General features: G+C 43.3%; 1 protein-coding gene across 1 annotated transcript; it reads right to left on the bottom strand.

Annotated features, from left to right (window-relative positions):
* Positions 1–899: 899 nt before the first annotated feature.
* On the bottom strand, positions 900–17703 carry pole (polymerase (DNA directed), epsilon). The gene is made up of 48 exons (XM_023413632.2): positions 17487–17703; positions 17221–17356; positions 17047–17127; positions 16829–16873; positions 16654–16746; positions 16377–16531; positions 16133–16277; positions 15961–16041; positions 15755–15862; positions 15561–15671; positions 15337–15422; positions 15121–15240; positions 14868–15000; positions 14646–14759; positions 14347–14559; positions 14145–14252; positions 13906–14034; positions 13715–13817; positions 13262–13408; positions 12977–13122; positions 12684–12832; positions 12465–12557; positions 11867–12169; positions 11541–11736; positions 11097–11311; positions 10614–10716; positions 10410–10490; positions 10199–10321; positions 9781–9990; positions 9426–9638; positions 9154–9297; positions 8907–9047; positions 8645–8798; positions 8064–8170; positions 7707–7883; positions 7359–7582; positions 6948–7168; positions 6638–6842; positions 4726–4899; positions 4194–4319; positions 3390–3522; positions 3086–3293; positions 2865–2996; positions 2478–2671; positions 2128–2328; positions 1865–1990; positions 1408–1497; positions 900–1293 (listed from the first exon to the last, which is right to left on the bottom strand). Exons 1-48 carry the CDS (start codon positions 17552–17554, stop codon positions 1171–1173), a joined length of 6888 nt encoding a protein of 2295 aa, XP_023269400.1. The 5' UTR covers positions 17555–17703; the 3' UTR covers positions 900–1170.
* Between the last annotated feature and the right edge of the window lie 10 nt (positions 17704–17713).

The following is a 17713-nucleotide window of genomic DNA, read 5'->3' as shown; positions in this document are numbered from 1 at the left end:
GAGCACAATGGACAGCCACATGTCAGTTTGGGAATTACGCTTATGACATGACAAAGAGCTGAAAAGTCTTAGTGTATTATATCTTAAAAGGATAGTGGTTATGTTAATCTATTCCACTACTAAGCTCATAGTCTTTAGTTCACGATGCATTGAGAAGGTAACAAGTGAAAATGTAAAGGATTTAGTCACTGTCCTTCTAATAGACCTTCATTCGTCAACTGACATGTACAGCATGTGTCAATGGGAAGCTCCAAGCAGCCAATCTAATTGTGCCTCAGTTCAGAGTCTGAAATGTGATTACTTGACTCACTTTGTCTCAGCAGGCAAAGTGAGTCATCTGTGGGGCAATGAGGTTAAAGAGATGGAGGTGCATGATTTAAGATTATAGTGATGCTGGCTTGCTCGCAGTAATCACTAACCACCCACCTCAGAAACACCTCATCTTTTCATGTCATCACTATGAAATCTGGTGAAGGAACGCACTCTCACCAGATGAACTTGAGGGTTCAGATTTGCACAATTCCTCAAAGAAAAATCAATAACAGCAAGAGAAACAAAATCATCTTCTCATTTGCCACAACAAAGTAAAATTTGACAGTTAGCTATTATGCGAGTTGCAATAAAGCAGCATCTGACATGTCTCATGCACTTCACTGCAAGTTGCCAGAGAAGGTGGGGGTAAAGTGGTGGCAGTTCAGGTCACAAGCTGTGCACAAGCCGCAGACACATTAGCAGCTACGTGAGGAGGAAGCTCAGATGGTTAGTGACTGCCGATTAATGAGGGTCCCCAGAGTAAGTGGCAATCAGGATGTTTATGCTCTTTCCATTGTGGCAGGGCTGCAGTCCAAACTACAGCCCTGAGTCAAATAACTGAGCAGCAATAACAAACAGGCTCACAGTTAAAACACTTAAAAACCATTTATTGACAGTAAAAAGCTGAAATCAATACACATTCTTAATTTGACATAATAAGGAATTCAAACATATTTACAATTCAGACATTTCTCTTCCAACCTGCCGCACACAGCACATCAAACAGCACTGAAACAGACATCATCAATTGCATCAGCTGGGAAGGCTTCAGTGCTGAGTGTTTTCCAGATTGAACAGAATTAACAGTTGCCACAGATGCAGCTGAGGGAGTGTCAGACCTCTGCATTAGATGTCACATTAGTGAGCGCTCTGGCTGATCTGTGGGCTCATTGCCAGCAGCCAGTCAATGGTCTCCTCCAGGAAGCTCATGTTGTAGTGGGACGCTATGCTCCGAAAAACGGTGATCTGCTCAGAGAAGCGCTTTAAATAGAAGAAAGAAGCAAAACAAAACAGCTGTAAGAACAGTGTCGAATGGGGACGATCATACACTTTCATCACTACACTGAACGATGTAATGTATTTAAGAGTAGAAACCTTGGCTGAGAAAGTGAGGTCAAAGTCTCCTGCACATCCACAGTAGAGGGGCATGTTTGCTTCCTTGACCCCTTTACATTTGGTACACACCTAAAATCACACAAGAAGAAAGTGTGTGAAACTTATGCACATTTTCATCACGATGTTCTGCTGTTAATGTTGTGACACTGATGACACCAATGAAATCACGGTCTTACCCATTGCAACAGAGGAGTTATATTGCTGTTTGAGACTTTTTTTTTTTTTAAAGATTATTTTTGGCATTTTGCTTTATAAAGAGAGAGATACAGACGGGAAACATGGAGAGAGAGAGAGAGAGACAGAGAGGGTGGTGACATACAACAAAGCTCCTCTGCTGAAATCGAACTGGGGACATTACAGTTTACGCTATATGTATTAACCACTAGGACTACGTAGTTTTATCTGTCGAGTATGAAAATCTGAATTTTTTACTCACCAGGTCCTGCAGCGTGTAGCTCATCAGTTTCTTCTGCAGGGCTTCTACCAGAGCCATCTCAACAGACTCAGTCTCGTACTGGGCCTGACAGTTGGAGCAGAACCACTGAGGCAAGACAGACCCATCCTGAGGAGAGGAAAACACAGTTTATATCATTTAGATTTCTTCTGGAATTGAAATACAATTTAATAAAGCAGCTTCAAACAGGAGGGATATTAGTCTTGTTATCATCAGATGCTACTCTTCTTTTGCTCAGCTCTTACCTGTGCCACAGATGGGTCCTTGCAGAGGTCGAGGTCACGACAGAAATTGCACTGGTGGCAGATGACTTCTGGTAGGATGTAGGAGTTACAGGGGTCACGGAACTGGGCGTCCTCCGAAAACTCTCCAACGTCCACAAGACGCAGGAGGTCTCTCTTCAGCTTGTTCACCTGGTTCACTATGTTGGCATCCAGTGAAAGGACCTGAGGGGGGAAAAGACAGTGAGAAATCTGCATCAGTTGCAAATCCTGCAAAATCAGTGTGGCAAAGTGTGACAAAGGGAAAAATCATGACTAAATACAACACCAGCCCCTGACGTGTTCTACCAGTCATGTGGCATTTAGGTGTATACCTGGCAAACATATTTAATAAACTCAAGTGCTGGGTTGTTGAGTGGCAGGTGGGATCCAGGCAGGACGGGGAACATCTCTGAGGGCTGGGTCACACTCCTGGTGCCCGTCACCTTCTTCTGGATTTTTTGAGTGATGGTGAAAAAGTTCTGTGTCAGCTCACTTGACACATATTCCTGGGAGAAGGAGATCATTCCTGTGCCAGAGAGTTAAAGAAAAAAAACACACCTGAGAGGAAATCTATCTAAATATGATTAAAAACTCCCCATTAATGATTCAAGTGTAACAGACACTAGTCTGTAGTGACTCTAATGTGAGTAATGTGACGTTCCTGAGAGACACAAGTTAAGTCTTTAGTAACTGAAGCGGATTCCCAAACAGCATCTTACCAGGAAGAGCACTCAAGTCCCCCACTGCCTGCTGGGAAGCCTGGCTGCCTCCACGTCTCTTGACTGGTGTTGCTCCAGGAGCGTTACGTCTCAGCTCCTCTTTCATGCTGTGGTAGACTGCTGCAATGTAGGCTGGGGTGGAGGAGATGTGTGTGTAAGAGTTGGTAGAGAGAAAAGCCAATTAAAAGCACATAAGCTGTTTTGTGTAGATTATTTTTTACCTGAGACAATCATGAGGAAGTATTTCTGACAGGAGGCAGTTTGGGGTAGATACTGCATGATGTTCCAGTTGCTCTCAATCAGCTCCTCCACCTCATTCGTCTCTCCATCACCATCCTCTTCCTCAACATCGGCCTCATCCTCATCTTCATCTTCGCTGCCGTCCTCATCGCCGTCACCTTGTCTGTTTTTCTTCTTTTTGGTTCCTTCCTAAAAATGTCCATATGGGGGGGTTCTCAGTATTCAGCTTGATAAACTTTAATTAAAGCAAATAAACAGTAAGGCAGAAGTTTCAGTGTGAGGTACCTCTCCATACAAGAGGCTGGAGGGCAGTTTGCCCTTCACACCACCGTAGTTGGCGGGGTCCATCCACAGCAGGAACTCCCAGCATCGGGAGAAGGACAAGGACAAAGAGTGGAAGATTTCTCTGGAGTGGATGCTTGAAGAAGAAGAGTTAGGGAGGAGATTTGTCAGGTATTGGATCAACTTAGAATATGAAAGAGAGACTGAAAAGATTTTTTTTTTGGGATCTTAATATTAAGAATGTAATATGTAGGTAATGGCTACTTTGCTTTCAAGCGGAAACCAACAACTGAACTGTTAAATGTATTGTTGTTTGTTCGAAGACCAGAAAAGCATTTGGAGGTAGCCACAACAATACTGCCAAACCCAGAGATATTTCACTTCTGTATTACAGTATTGGTTTTATTCTTTTATACATTGGCCTAACTTAACTATTTAGTTTTTCTCCTGTGAGTATAATGGGCAGTGCACCTCTTTTAAGTTTTCTCAAGAGGAACTTCAACACCATCTCTGGCAAACATCAAACTGGTCAAATGGATGATTAGTACTGAAGACAGAAACAACCCCTTTTTTATTGGCTCAGCTGTTTCCTTACTGAGCAGTCTGTTAATACATAGTTCTTTAAAAATTGAATGCAGGTACTTCTGCATTTAACAATTTTTAAATCAGTGTATCTACATATGCAAAGATTTATGTCAAATAATAAATTAGAGCTTGGGGAATGAATAAAGAGAGAGATTTAGTGATAATATCCCTTTACAATGCAAGGTCTTGCAGAGACATGAGTGCAGAGGGTAAATGTCTGACCTGTTGGTGATGTATTCTACGTAGCCGATGGCATTATCTATCCTCCGTTTTTTCGTACACAGGATGATCCTGTTGAAGTTTCCATACACCACAGTTGAGCCAAGACGTTTGAACTCTGCAACCAACCTGACAGCAAAGTGAGGGAACGATTAATGGAGGGACAGGACACTGTAGAAGTTATGCATTTAACAGAAGATCTGGATAAATCAGTGCAAGAAACAAAGATGAGAGCAAACATTAATAATACACTGAACACAAAAGATGGACCAAAAATGTCCAATTGTGTTCATTACTATATTTAATTGCAACAATTAATTTCATTCAAGCGCTTTGTTGAGTGCAGGGACACAGCTGATTTCCAAAAAAGCTTGAGCATGTCACCAAATGATGGGAACAGAGCTACCTTGAGATTATTGTACAAAAAAAAAATAAACCAGAGAGATTTAACCTTTGTTTCAAAAACAAAGACTAAATACGTGACTAAGTAAATGACAGATGGCTGCTGTAGTGTGGAGAATGATGTTGAACTCACTGTAGAAACACCTTCTTCATCATGTTGTGCAGGGTGCGGTGCAGTGCGGGGTCATAGAGCAGAGAGCTCGGGGAGCGCAGCCAGCGGTAGAAGTGCATCACCTGGTTGTCTGCATACACATTGTGGTACTGAGTGATCTCCCTGACCCATCCAACCACCATGCTCTTCAAGATCCTGCTCATACACCACAGAGGAAACAGTAAGATGAGCAAACAATGAGGAACATAATTAAAAACCCACCGCCAATTTAGGTCATACTGTGTAAGTGTAGGGTTAAAATAGCCATGTACACTACCGTTCAAAAGTTTGGGGTCACTTAGAAATGTCCTTATTTTTGAAAGAAAAGCACTGTTTTTTCAATGATGATAACATTAAACTAATCAGAAATACACTCTATACATTGTTAATGTGGTAAATGACTATTCTAGCTGCAAACGTCTGGTTTTTAATGCAATATCTACATAGGTGTATAGAGGCCCATTTCCAGCAACCATCACTCCAGTGTTCTAATGGTACATTGTGTTTGCTAATTGCGTTAGAAGGCTAATGGATGATTAGAAAACCCTTGAAAACCCTTGTGCAATTATGTTAGCACAGCTGAAAACAGTTTTGCTGGTTAGAGGAGCTATAAAATTGACCTTCATTTGAGCTAGTTGAGAATCTGGAGCATCACATTTGTGGGTTCGATTAAACTCTCAAAATGGCCAGAAAAAGAGAACTTTCATGTGAAACTCGACAGTCTATTCTTGTTCTTAGAAATGAAGGATATTCCATGCGAGAAATTGCCAAGAAACTGAAGATTTCCTACAACGCTGTGTACTACTCCCTTCAGAGAACAGCACAAACTCTAACCAGAGTAGAAAGAGAAGTGGGAGGCCCCGCTGCACAGCTGATCAAGAAGACAAGTACATTAGAGTCTGTAGTTTGAGAAATAGACGCCTCACAGGTCCTCAACTGGCAGCTTCATTAAATAGTACCCACAAAACGCCAGTGTCAACGTCTACAGTGAAGAGGCGACTCCGGGATGCTGGCCTTCAGGGCAGAGTGGCAAAGAAAAAGCCATATCTGAGACCGGCCAATAAAAGGGAAAGATTAATATGGGCAAAAGAACACAAACATTGGACAGAGGAAGATTGGAAAAAAGTGTTATGGACAGACGAATCGAAGTTTGAAGCGTTTGGATCACACAGAAGAACATTTGTGAGACGCAGAACAACTGAAAAGATGCTGGAAGAGTGCCTGACGCCATCTGTCAAGCATGGTGGAGGTAATGTGATGGTCTGGGGTTGCTTTGGTGCTGGTAAAGTGGGAGATTTGTACAAGGTAAAAGGGATTTTGAATAAGGAAGGCTATCACTCCATTTTGCAACGCCATGCCATACCCTGTGGACAGCGCTTGATTGGAGCCAATTTCCTCCTACAACAGGACAATGACCCAAAGCACACCTCCAAATTATGCAAAACTATTTAGGGAAGAAGCAGGCCGCTGGTATTCTATCTGTAATGGAGTGACCAGCGCAGTCACCAGATCTCAACCCCATTGAGCTGTTGTGGGACCGTATGGTACACAAGAAGTGCCCATCAAGCCAATCCGACTTGTGGGAGGGGCTTCTGGAAGCGTGGGGTGAAACTTCTACAGATCACCTCAACAAATTAACAGCTAGAATGCCAAAGGTCTGCAATGCTGTAATTTCTGCAAATTGAGCATTCTTTGACGAAAGCAAAGTTTGAAGGAGAAAATTATTATTTCAAATAAAAATCATTATTTCTCACCTTGTCAATGTCCTGACTATATTTTCTATTCATTTTGCAACTCATTTGATAAATAAAAGTGTGAGTTTTCATGGAAAACACAAAATTGTCTGGGTGACCCCAAACTTTTGAATGGTAGTGTACATCAGATGTTCACACACCTGAAGGTGTTGGAGCAGAGAGCCGTCTCATCGTAGCTAGCGAGAGCGGTCGCTCCCTGGTTTCCTGACATCATGTCTTCCAACGAGGCCTGCTGGATCACATCAAAACTGACGCCCAGACTGGCTCCGCCCTCCATGTCATTGACATGCTGTGACTGGAGGATGGTGTTCACCGCCAGGCTCTGCAGGTCCATCTCCACACACACTGAAGGAAGGAGGATAATCCATAAACGTAGAGAAAGACAATTCAAAAACGACTTGCTCTATGATCTTTTGCTTTTTCCGGTGCGAGTTCCTGGTGTCTATGTACCTGTGGAATAGCATCCTTGAGCGTTTATCTCCACAGAGCTCCTGTCATCACTTTCCATGACCAGGCGGCTGTCATCAGCTTCTTTTCCTCCGAGGTCGGGTCTGGCCGTGGGTGAAAGCCACAGCAGGTGGTTGTGTTTCCGTAGATGTCTTGCCAGGAACAAGTCCGAACCAAAGATGGACACATCCTGAGGCAAGTTCCCAACAGGTAAGTGGTAATACCTGAAGGTGAGAGACATTATGTGAGTATGAAAAGCTCACATTTCATGCAACAAAATGCTGTCAATAAACTAACTAGTGACTGAAAACACAGCTGCAGCTACAAATAGAGCATGTTAGACAAACCTCTGACTAAAACAGGTCATTAAAATAAAAAATAAGAAAGGATTCACAGAGAGTATGTAGTTTGTACCTGGCCATGTCAAAAGCCTGCGACAGGCAGCTGTCCAGGTTGAGGTAGTGGCGGATCATGCGCCGGGCACCGTGGCGTTGCCAATCCAGCACGTTATAGCTGATCTCATCAGCCACATGTACTGGAACGACCGGGAACTCCGAAAGCACCGGCATCCCTGCCGACAATCGTCGCAACTCCCAGTTTGACTGCACAGCGATGAGGGTGGGCCCACGACGCTCCTCCTGTAAACAGCGGCAGACACAGCAGACGCTCGCCAGTTTAGTCAGATGAAAATAATTAGTAATGTCCCTGTATGTAATGTATTACAGGACAAGAAAAGTATTAAATAGGAACAGAGTATTTTACCTTGTAGTTCAGCAGTATGCGCTGCAGTGCACGGTAGATAGCCTTCACGTCGTTTTCAGCTCGGACCTCAAAGTTGTGTTTCTCTGGAGGCAGAAGCTCCTCTGTAGTCTTCTCTAGGAGGGCAGTGCGTTCAGCTGTGTAAAGGTTACTCAGGTTGGGCATCTGGTTGCTTCGAACCTAAGAAAAAAAAAAAAAGAAGATAATTTAATGAAGTGTTATTCTCTATAAATTGGGGAGGAAAGTATTTTGATAACGGTGTTGAGAGGGAGAGTGAAATAACAACAGTACAGTAAGATGTGTGTTGTGAAATGAGAACACAAAGGCAGTGGAAGAAATAAAGAGTCGTGTTATTCTTACTGTGTCCAGGACAAAGATGCTGGCTTTACGCTGAGAGGGGATGAACAGGCCAAACAGAGCCTTGTGGCCCTGGCGGTGATGATACAAATACATGTGGCGAACACTCCCTGAGGAGAAAGCAAACGTAACAATAACATAACAATTATATAAAACTTGTAACATAGAACAAAAATCCATAGTCCTGCCCAGGGAATCACAAAATCCTACTATGTAACACTGCGCTGTTCCACTGGAAAACTTAATCAAATAGTCCAACATTTATTTAGGTCTCTATAAATACGTGTGTTTCCACATGAGGGTGTCCAATCACAGATGTTTCATTTGAGAAGCTAAAAAACACCTCTAGATGGGCTGGCATTAAGCTGTGGCATCCCATTAAAGCACTCAGAATAACATTTAGCTGAAAATAAAAAATCTGACCATGACAAATAATATAAAAATATGTCTATAGGTTAGAGGTAAAGAAATTGGTAAAAAAAAAAAAAAAAAAAAAAAAAAAGAAAAACTAAACTAAACTATAATCCCATTCGGATCCATTTTGACATCAATTCCAGATGACCAGTGTGTGAGACAGCGCTTACCGGGCTCCAAGTAGCTGAACTGGGCCAGAGACCTCATCTCCAAATGCTCCAGGTCGAAAGTGTCAGCCTCCCTGCCGGCCAGATCCCTCACAACATATTTATTGACCATACACACACATCCAAGCTGCACCAGAGCACGAAACAGCAAGGGGACCTGAAAGAGTGACAATCACAGTAAAACTGCATCATTTATGCACTATAAGATAAACCCACTTCACACACACATTATACGTTATACTGGAGGTGTATAAATATATGATACCTGTGTTTCATAGACTCCTTCAATGTCTGGTGCAGAGAGGTCTGCGTTGATCTCATTGATGTGCTCCTGGTACATGTCTTCTGGTACACAGTACTCATAAAGGTAGTACACAATGTTGGAGCGAGGCAGCATGCGGTTCACCTGAAGCCAAATGATTTAATGTTAAAATTTACAAGGTTCATTTATTATGACAGCACATGCTTTCAAACTTTACAATCTACAGTCACCGCATTTTCTTTTTGCGTGCCTTTTTGTATGTGGCTCCCTCCTCTTGTTTTGGCACTTTCTGATTGACGTAGAAGAGACGGGGGATGTTGAGCTTCATGCAGTGGAGGTCATTCCCAATCACAGCCCACAACTTGTACAGACCGGGGTGACTAGTCTCTGCAATCTGTGAGGAAGGTAGCAGGATATCACATCAGATAAGACTAGAATTCAGTGTCTAATATTCAAAAATTTTCTATGTATCATGTCAATTATTTCTTAAAGGAGTAGAAGGTGGAAACAATAATACTCCACCTGCACAATTTGCCATGGCATGTCCAGGATGCTACGCGCTGTTCTGCGAAGGAAGCTTCCCAGGCCGGTGGTGGGGCCACCTCTGATCACTCCTCCACCTACGGGCTGAGCTTCACCATCCAGCAGCCTCCTCCTCTTCTTTCTCTCCTTCCTCTGCCTCAGCTGCAGCTCCCACTTTTTCTTATGGTAGCGCAGCCACACAAGACGCTCCTCCTGTATGCAGACACAGTGGTTAAAATAAGATCCAGTGTAAATGTAATATTTCTCGGGGAATGGTGGAACCAACGAGGGCTGAGTAGGAACCAGTACACCGTGACAAACAGTCAAGACTCTGTGGTTCTTGCTGTTTTCCTACCCGTGTCTTTCCCATAGGTGGGGGCGGTCCCAGGATCTCTCTCCAGGACTGTGTGAGCTCCACATCCTGAGACTCCACCTGGCTGTCCTCTCCCTGAGAAGTCCGCTTCCGCTTGGTGCTTATGAGGATGGCCGGCTGCAGAGGTTTGGCTGGCATCCCAAAGTCCTCTATGTCTGCGGCTTGGCCTGCTTGAAGAGGCTGATGGGCAACCTGAGAGAGAAGAGGTCATTTAGCGAAGTGTATAATGGGGTGTCAGAGTGAGTTAAAGAGCCTGACCTTCCACCAGAGGAAAGTCAGCGTATATCACAGAATAGGTTCAAAGAAATCTCTAAACTACACAATAAATCCACAGACGGGAGCAGAGGAAACTTTCTGTGCTGACAGCTTGACAGGATATTTTGCTGTGAGGTGAACTTACCTGTCTCTTTCCCTCACTGGTGAACAGCTCACTAATTTTCTTTTGCTTGTAAATGTCATTTTTCTCCAGGAGTTTCTTGTGAAGCCAGTCGGGATGCCTCACTCTGGGTACTGGGTTCTTCACCTAATGATGAAATGAACCAACTAAAATTCAACTTCAAATAAATTTTGGAAATACTGAGACACACTAAATGCACTTTTTTTTTTTGTACCTGTTGCAGAGCTGCAGGGATGGTGATGATTTTCTGGATGGCACTACCCAACCTCTCTATGTAATAACTCCAGTCAAGTATCTGGAAAGGCCCACAACACAAACTGTAATGTCAGATGGAGCACACGAGCAAATTCACACAGGAAACCAAAGGCTTGAATCTGAGTGCATTTGTTTCTAAAAAAAACAAAAAAACAAAACTCACAGAGCGGATGTCCAAGTCATGCAGGCTGGGCATCTTCAACCACTTACGAAGGAAATGCTTCTTGACACTGGGCTCTGCCTGGAAGATGGCCAGGGGAATGGCTCTGATGGAGAGAAACACAAATCAATCAGTGTCACACTAAAGGCTTTTACTTCTGGTAATATTATAAAGTGCTTCTTCTCAACAAACATTTAACATTGGGAAAACAATTCACTTTATTTGGTCCAGCTAACACCACAAAATCTATGCTCAGCATGCTGTGTTATGTTTGCTTTTGTTTATGGAGCGACCTGCTGACATGTGTCCCACATGGAGACCACACCAGCCACACACACCTCTGATCTGTCTCACCTTGAACCTGCACACACTGCTGTCTTTGATACACAAGGCTGAACGTGGACTCCCATAATAATTATAGGATAATTAAATGTTTACGTTTAAGTTTAAGTTTAAGTTTAAGTGTTTTCAGAGCTGTTGCCCCACCTTTCTGTGACGGGTGAACCCTCTGGTTTTCGGGAGATGACGTAGCGACAGCTCAGACCAGCATCTTTCACCATCTGGTCTCCCAGAAACTCAGCAAGTCTCTTCGCTGTGCTGATAGAAGTGGACTTCTGCTCTCCGTAGTCCTCCAGCTTTCTGGACATTGACCGATTCTCTGAAATCAGGTCAAACAGCTCCGCATCTGGCATGTTGGCAGCCTGGAAAACCAGTGAAATAAAGCTTTTTTTTTTTTTTTTTTCTTTGTGAAGATGACAAGAACAGGAATCAACATTTTGACTGAGCTTTCTCCGCAAACAATACTGCATTTTAACAAATCTGATAGGTCGGCTGGTTAATCCAAGTTACTCAAAACACATCTGAAAGCATGATGTAAATATCTTGCAATACTAGAATGCTGTTTCATAACCTCCGTTCACAGATCTTTACCTTGCTGTATAGAACGTCCAGCCAGTAGTCGGCCACTTTGGCCACAGAGGCGTAGACCTCATCCAGAGTGGTACCTTTGAGGAAAGCCTCAAACACTGATGACTGGAAAATCTTAATGAGCTGGAGCTCTCCTCTTCTCTTCACTTCAAAACCCTTCAGCTCAGCAAGAGATCCATCTTCATTAAACACAGCGTACCTAAAACAAAGAGAGTTTTATTTTTTAATAATTTACTATGTTCCTAACCAGGAAGCTGATTCCCTAAATTTCTAAACAAATCATCCACTGGCCACAGGACTTATATGTTACATTTCCACTATTGTCATACCTTTTCTTCAGCTTCTTCCCTTCCTCTTTAGAGGCAGGGAGGATCATCGCCAGATACGGGCCGTCCACCTCGAAGAAGATGCTGTTCTCTGACCTGGTGGTGTAAGTGAGGGACGCGGGGTCGACGAGCTCGTGGTACTGGTCGTTGGTGAATCCCTCCTTCACCATGATGTTCAGCATGGCCCCTGGGTAGGAGATGGTCACCTTGGGCTTCTTCTCATGACTCGTCTTCACCACAAAGTTCTCAGGAAAGGTGTTGGGGAGGACACACCAGATACCATCAGTGTCCAACTCAAGAGGCCTCCTGAATCGCAGAGAAGCAGAGGTGAAAAATGCATTTTTTAGATTACGTGTTAGGAATTTCCTTGATTTCTTCTCCATGGCAACTTTAGTGCATTTCAAGAGGCAACAATTCAGAATAAGAAATAAAAACCATGCTGTCGGAGCTAGATTCATTCCTACATATTGACAGGAATCTGCTCATAAAACGTGGTTGAACAAATCAGTGGATCCCTTTCTGTTCCTTTTGTGCTGACCCTGCACTCTCGCTGCCCTCACTCTGACTGAGAAAATAATTATCAAATTATCAAATCACTCACCCTATTTGTTCGATAAGCTCTCTGGCCTGAGTGATGATGTTGGCTCCAGTGTAGCACACAATGCCAGCCATCTCCATGGAGTACCAGCGCGCCCTGATGGAAACACAAAGACCGAACCGACAACATCAGGTCCACAGTATAAGATGATATCGTATCATTTTATAAAACCACTAAAAAAAAAAATCTCCTGAGGAAAACTGCACAGTAATTGACTCTTACCCTTTCCTCATGACGTAGCCATAGAAAGAGTTGAGAATACACTTGTGAGCCAGCTGAAGAGACTCGTACAGGATCTCCATGTTCTTGCAGCGCTTCGCCTCAGCGGCGTCTCCGCTGTCCTGAGCTGAGGACAGCTTCTTCTTCCACACCTTAACCAAAGGAGCATGAAAATAACTGCATTTAACAGGCAAGACGAGACAATTTCAAGTGAAATGTGTTTGAACTTCTGTGTGTGAACTGCAAATTGTGTGGGGATGATTATTATTGTCATTGCTAATGATACCAAAATGTACCTTGTGGAGTCCTTTGAATTCGTATCGCCGATCTCTGAAAGCTCTCACAGTGTCGACATAGAAGGAGTTTTCTCTCTGACAGATGGTGGTGACTCGTTCCTCCAGCCTGGTTACGTGTGTCTTCTTATAGGCTTTCTTACAGTAGTCTGAGACAAGGAATACATAAGTCAACTTTTGGTTCCCAGTAAATTTGACCACTTATAATCATAACGGAAACCAAAGGAACCAGGCTGGCTCAGCGGAATTACTGAAAACCTTTATAAAGGCTGGAAAAAAATTAAGTACCTGCCAAACGTTTCTTCTCATGTTTGGCCTGCTCCTCTCTGTTGAGGTTGTGGAAGGCCCGAGGCGGTCCGTTTGGGAACAGCGGTGGGAACTTCTCAGACTCGAGTTGTTGCTGGATACGGTGAAACTCACTGCGACTGGCGGGCACTGCAGATAGAGACAACAGATCACTTCATTACGTGTTATAAAGCTAGATAAGCCTTTAATATGACATTATGTTGACATTTTATTTCTTCGATAAAAATACTAATCCGAAGAGGTTATGAGGTGCTACTGTCTTAAGTAACAACTTTCACAAATTGAACAAGTGTGATTAAAGTGAAAGATGTTTTTAAAATTTTGTTCACATTTACAGAAAATAAAAACTCACAGCTATTTGGTCAGCATTACAGTTTTGTGTCTGCTTGGATGCATCCATACCCACAGCAACACACAATAAACATATTAACTCACTGATTTCCCCTCTCCATTGCCAGGCCATTCTCCTCTGGCAGGTGGCTCCAGGCTTGTTAAAGTCACAGGCAGCACAAGTGGCTTCATCAACCATTGCAGATGGCTTTAAAAAAAAAACAGAAAATAAGGCATTGAGTTTAATGCTTTACTATAACTTTTGCTCACTTTCATGTCTTTTGTTTTCTTTTTACCTGCAGGCGGTTGGTAAGAATGATGTTGGGGTACATCGCCCCGACGTCCAGATGGTAGATGAGGGGGCATTCGATCCTGTTTGGAACCTCCTTCAGGGAAGTCAGCTTCTTCTTTATCTCATTGCAGACCTGAGAAAACACCAGGCATGTTTTATATCTTCAAGCTGAGAATGCTGAGAACAGTTGGCACGACTTTTGAAAGGCACGACTTCACCAAAGGAAACAATGACAAATCAAACCTCATTAAAGTTTGTGACTTGCTCCAAGGGGATTTTCTCCTCTTCCTCAATGGCGTGACGCATCGTCCTCTCTACTCTTTGCAGCAGGAAGTCGAATGCAGCTGGGTTCTGTCAACAGATCAGATGGAACCGTCACATTAAAAACATCATAGAAGTATGAAAGTAAGGAGTAACCATGACGTACAACTGTGACTGACTGTACCATTTTGAAACGGCAGGGGATGTCACTGCGAAACACTCCAGATTCCAGCGCCTCCACGTGGCCGCCCACATAGGTCTCAGAGTCCATGACGTGGCCGTCATCTGTCAGTTTGTTGAAGACCTGCTCCTGCTTGTTGGGGAAGACGATGTTGGCGTGGAAGGCCTGCACCATGAGCAAGGCCTCACACAGAGTCCCCGAACCTTTACGCAGCACCTGGTAACAGATGGACCTATAGATGAGTAACTATCAAAATGCAAGTTATTTTTCAGCCTCCATTACAACAAACACAATAGACAAACCTCATCAGGCTCCATTGGGATGATGGTACACAGAGCGAAGATGAAGGGATGAACATATTTCATGTACAGGTAATACGTGGCCACAGCATCTGACACAGAGTAGGTTGCTAAAGTCTGACAGAAAGGTAGAAAAAGAAAAAAGTCAATGAAATTGCAGCCGCAATTCAAAACAATTTGCCTCCTTACTTCCAGAGCTGTAAAAACTGAAGTGTATTTCTGTACCTGTGGCTCCTCTGTTGCCATACGGCACATCTCCTCTGGGTCCAGCTCCACTGGGTCGTAGCCCAATTTAGCTTTCGCTGCTGCCTTCAGATTATGACTTCCCACTGGCAGGTAGCTGTCTCTTTTTACCCACCTGCCACAGGAGAAACAGGTTGAAAGATGATTGAAATTAATAAACCTAAAATTAGCCCTAAGGTGTATGTTCACATACACCATAATGATGTCATCGTAACAGTGTCTGAGATGTGCAGACCTTAAACAGTCCATGTGGATGGCCTGGCTGGACTTGTACTCGCCCTGGCTATCCTTCTGGAAACCAATCTCCCTGTGCATGCTCAGACCATGAAGGGCAGCCCGAGTCTCAACAAAAGGCCTTGAGGAAACAAAGCAGGAGAGGTGAAAGGTAAACATTGTAGAATATGAGTAATACATGTGATCGTTTGATAGAAACAGCAAGACAACAGCTCACCAATCAAAGAAGTCTCCATTGTACGTCACAAAGATGTTTGGCTTGGTTTCTTGAACGTGGTCAAACCACCTCTGAATGAGGGCCGCCTGCAGCCAAAGTCACGTTAACACATGTTATTGCACTGATGCAAAAATGGAGCATCACATTTATAGGAATGAAATCATTTTCAAGTGCTTTAATATTTATTTACACTGTAGTATATTTACTATTATGCAGCTACACACCTCATCATCCTCATTGAAGACAGTGAAAGGCCCCTCGTACTCAGGTTTGGGAGTGAACTCAAAGTCCTCAATGTTCTCTGAGACGATCTCTCTGTTTGTGATTAGAAACCCCTTTAAAAAGAAAGGTAGGAAACGTAAGTAATAGTATCAACTGAAAATAAATAACATGAACTTTTAAAGTAAATAAAACTCACCTGTCCGTCTATCATGTAGGAGATCATCATAATCTGGTCTGTCTCTGCGTCTGGGAATTTCAGTGGAAGTTTGGTGGTCTCAATGTCAAAAGCCAAAACAACAGGGTCCTAAAGGAACATGAAACAATGTTTTATGGAAACTGTCACAGGTGAAGCCTTCAAGATAATTCTGACTAAATGACAGCTAAAGAACAAAATCCTCATACTGGTCGCTCCACAAGATCATCTCTCCGTACGATCTCTGGTGGGTAAGCGCTGCCTCTGTATCGAACATTGTACCAGTGAGCCTGACACATAAAGACAATAAAGATAAGAACAGCCAGCACATGCATCTTAGAGGATTTCTGAAACACAGGAGTAACAGAAATCTGTCTTTACCACATGGATCTTCAGGTCGATCGACACTCGCACATGATAGGGCACGTCATACTCTCTCATGTCCACTATGTTGTCTAACTGGTCTGAAATACTCTTTGACATCCCATCTTCATCTGCAGAGGTCACGTTGCCACCCGATAAGGCGCTGAAAAACCAACACAGGTATCCACAGATCAATATAAAAGTGGAAATAACTGAGTAAAGATGATAAAAAAAGGTAATGCGATTGGTGGTTTGGTGATACCTTGATAACATTGAAGTGTAGGCATCATTGGACTGCTCCCTCTCTCTGTTTTTGCGTACTGCTGGGGCGATCTCACGCTTTACTTTGACAAGGTCGTCCACGGTGTTGAACAACAGCTTGATGTAGCTTCTCTTCAGTCCGACTAAATGGTTTGGCTGGGGAGAGCAAGACAACACGTTAGCATGGTCAATACTTTCCTATTCTGTAGCGCAAATTAACCCTGCAACTAATTATTATTTTCCATTAAACAAAAGGATACTATAAACAAAACTCTCACCAGGTCTAGATCCTCTTTTGGGAGAATTTCAAGCTTCGCCACCTTTCCTTGGAACTTCTTAGACAGGTATGAGATGACTTCTCTCTCACAGTTCTGGAAATACAGTTGTCTTCAGGGAAGGAGTTTGAGAATATGTTTACATGGCATGAGAACAAAATGACAGGCGGTAACTAACCTTTTTAGTGGCTATGTAAAAATATGGCTTGAAGGGGAGAGCCACCTGCAGACAGATTAAATATTAGGAGGAATATGTTAGCACAGTGGAAAAGGCGAGAGGTTTGTTGCACATTTTTCATAATTATAATAACTGCACCCAGCTTGTAAAGCTGGTAACCAGTTTGAATAAACTTCCTCACTGTCTCACAGCCCTGGGCTTTTTTTTCTCCAACACACCTTAAACCTATTTCCATCCTCCTGAATGAAATAAAAGTCCACAGCACTGATCATCCTCTTGTCTTCATCCAGGATCTCTGTCTACAAATATTAAAAAAAACAGTATCATAGTTAGTGTCACTTCTCCTCCACTAGCACTTCCAAAAGGCCTGACGTTACACTGTGTGGACCTACAGGGTGCATGTTCATCAGCCAGCCCGTTTTCTCCCCCGGCTCCTTCATCCTGTCGAAGCCGAAGCGGGTGTCCATCTCGTCGGTGAACTGGCTGCGTTCCAGCCGCTTGAGAGCCGACATCGCGGATCCATCGTCCCTGGTTCAAACACACATGGTTTCTCTCTGTCATCCACTAACCTGCTTAAAAGGCGTTATCTGCTCTATTATGTATATGTCTAGACTCTAGAGTAAATGAAAGCAAGTGTGAAAAAATAAGGTGAACTTACTGGTTTTCCTGATCTCCTCCACTCTGCCCTCGGTCCGCTCTGTACCGTCCACTGTTTTGCAGAACCATCTTTTATCGCGAGCTAAAGGCTACAACGAGGCCAGATAAATTAAATACCCGCTCAGTTTTTTATAAGTTAGTGAACATAGCCGCATTTGAAACAGGTTTTTAAGTTATTTGTCTCCTACGTTTCTCTGTCACTGTCACTGACACGGGCTGTTTTCTTAT

This window comes from Seriola lalandi, unplaced genomic scaffold (assembly GCF_002814215.2).
Source record: "Seriola lalandi dorsalis isolate HSWRI2012SDOR001 ecotype SW California unplaced genomic scaffold, Sedor1 jcf7180002054517, whole genome shotgun sequence".
Taxonomy (NCBI): domain Eukaryota; kingdom Metazoa; phylum Chordata; class Actinopteri; order Carangiformes; family Carangidae; genus Seriola; species Seriola lalandi.
This window is presented reverse-complemented; position numbering and strand designations above follow the sequence as displayed.

Excerpts from the sequence above, each read along its gene's own strand:
- pole (XM_023413632.2), bottom strand. The coding sequence starts at position 17,554 with ATGGTTCTGCAAAACAGTGGACGGTACAGAGCGGACCGAGGGCAGAGT. Across the intron at positions 17,128-17,220 it reads GGCTGATGAACATGCACCCT|ACAGAGATCCTGGATGAAGA; the intron begins GTAGGTCCACAC and ends TAATATTTGTAG. Across the intron at positions 7,583-7,706 it reads GCATACTGCTGAACTACAAG|GAGGAGCGTCGTGGGCCCAC; the intron begins GTAAAATACTCT and ends CGCTGTTTACAG.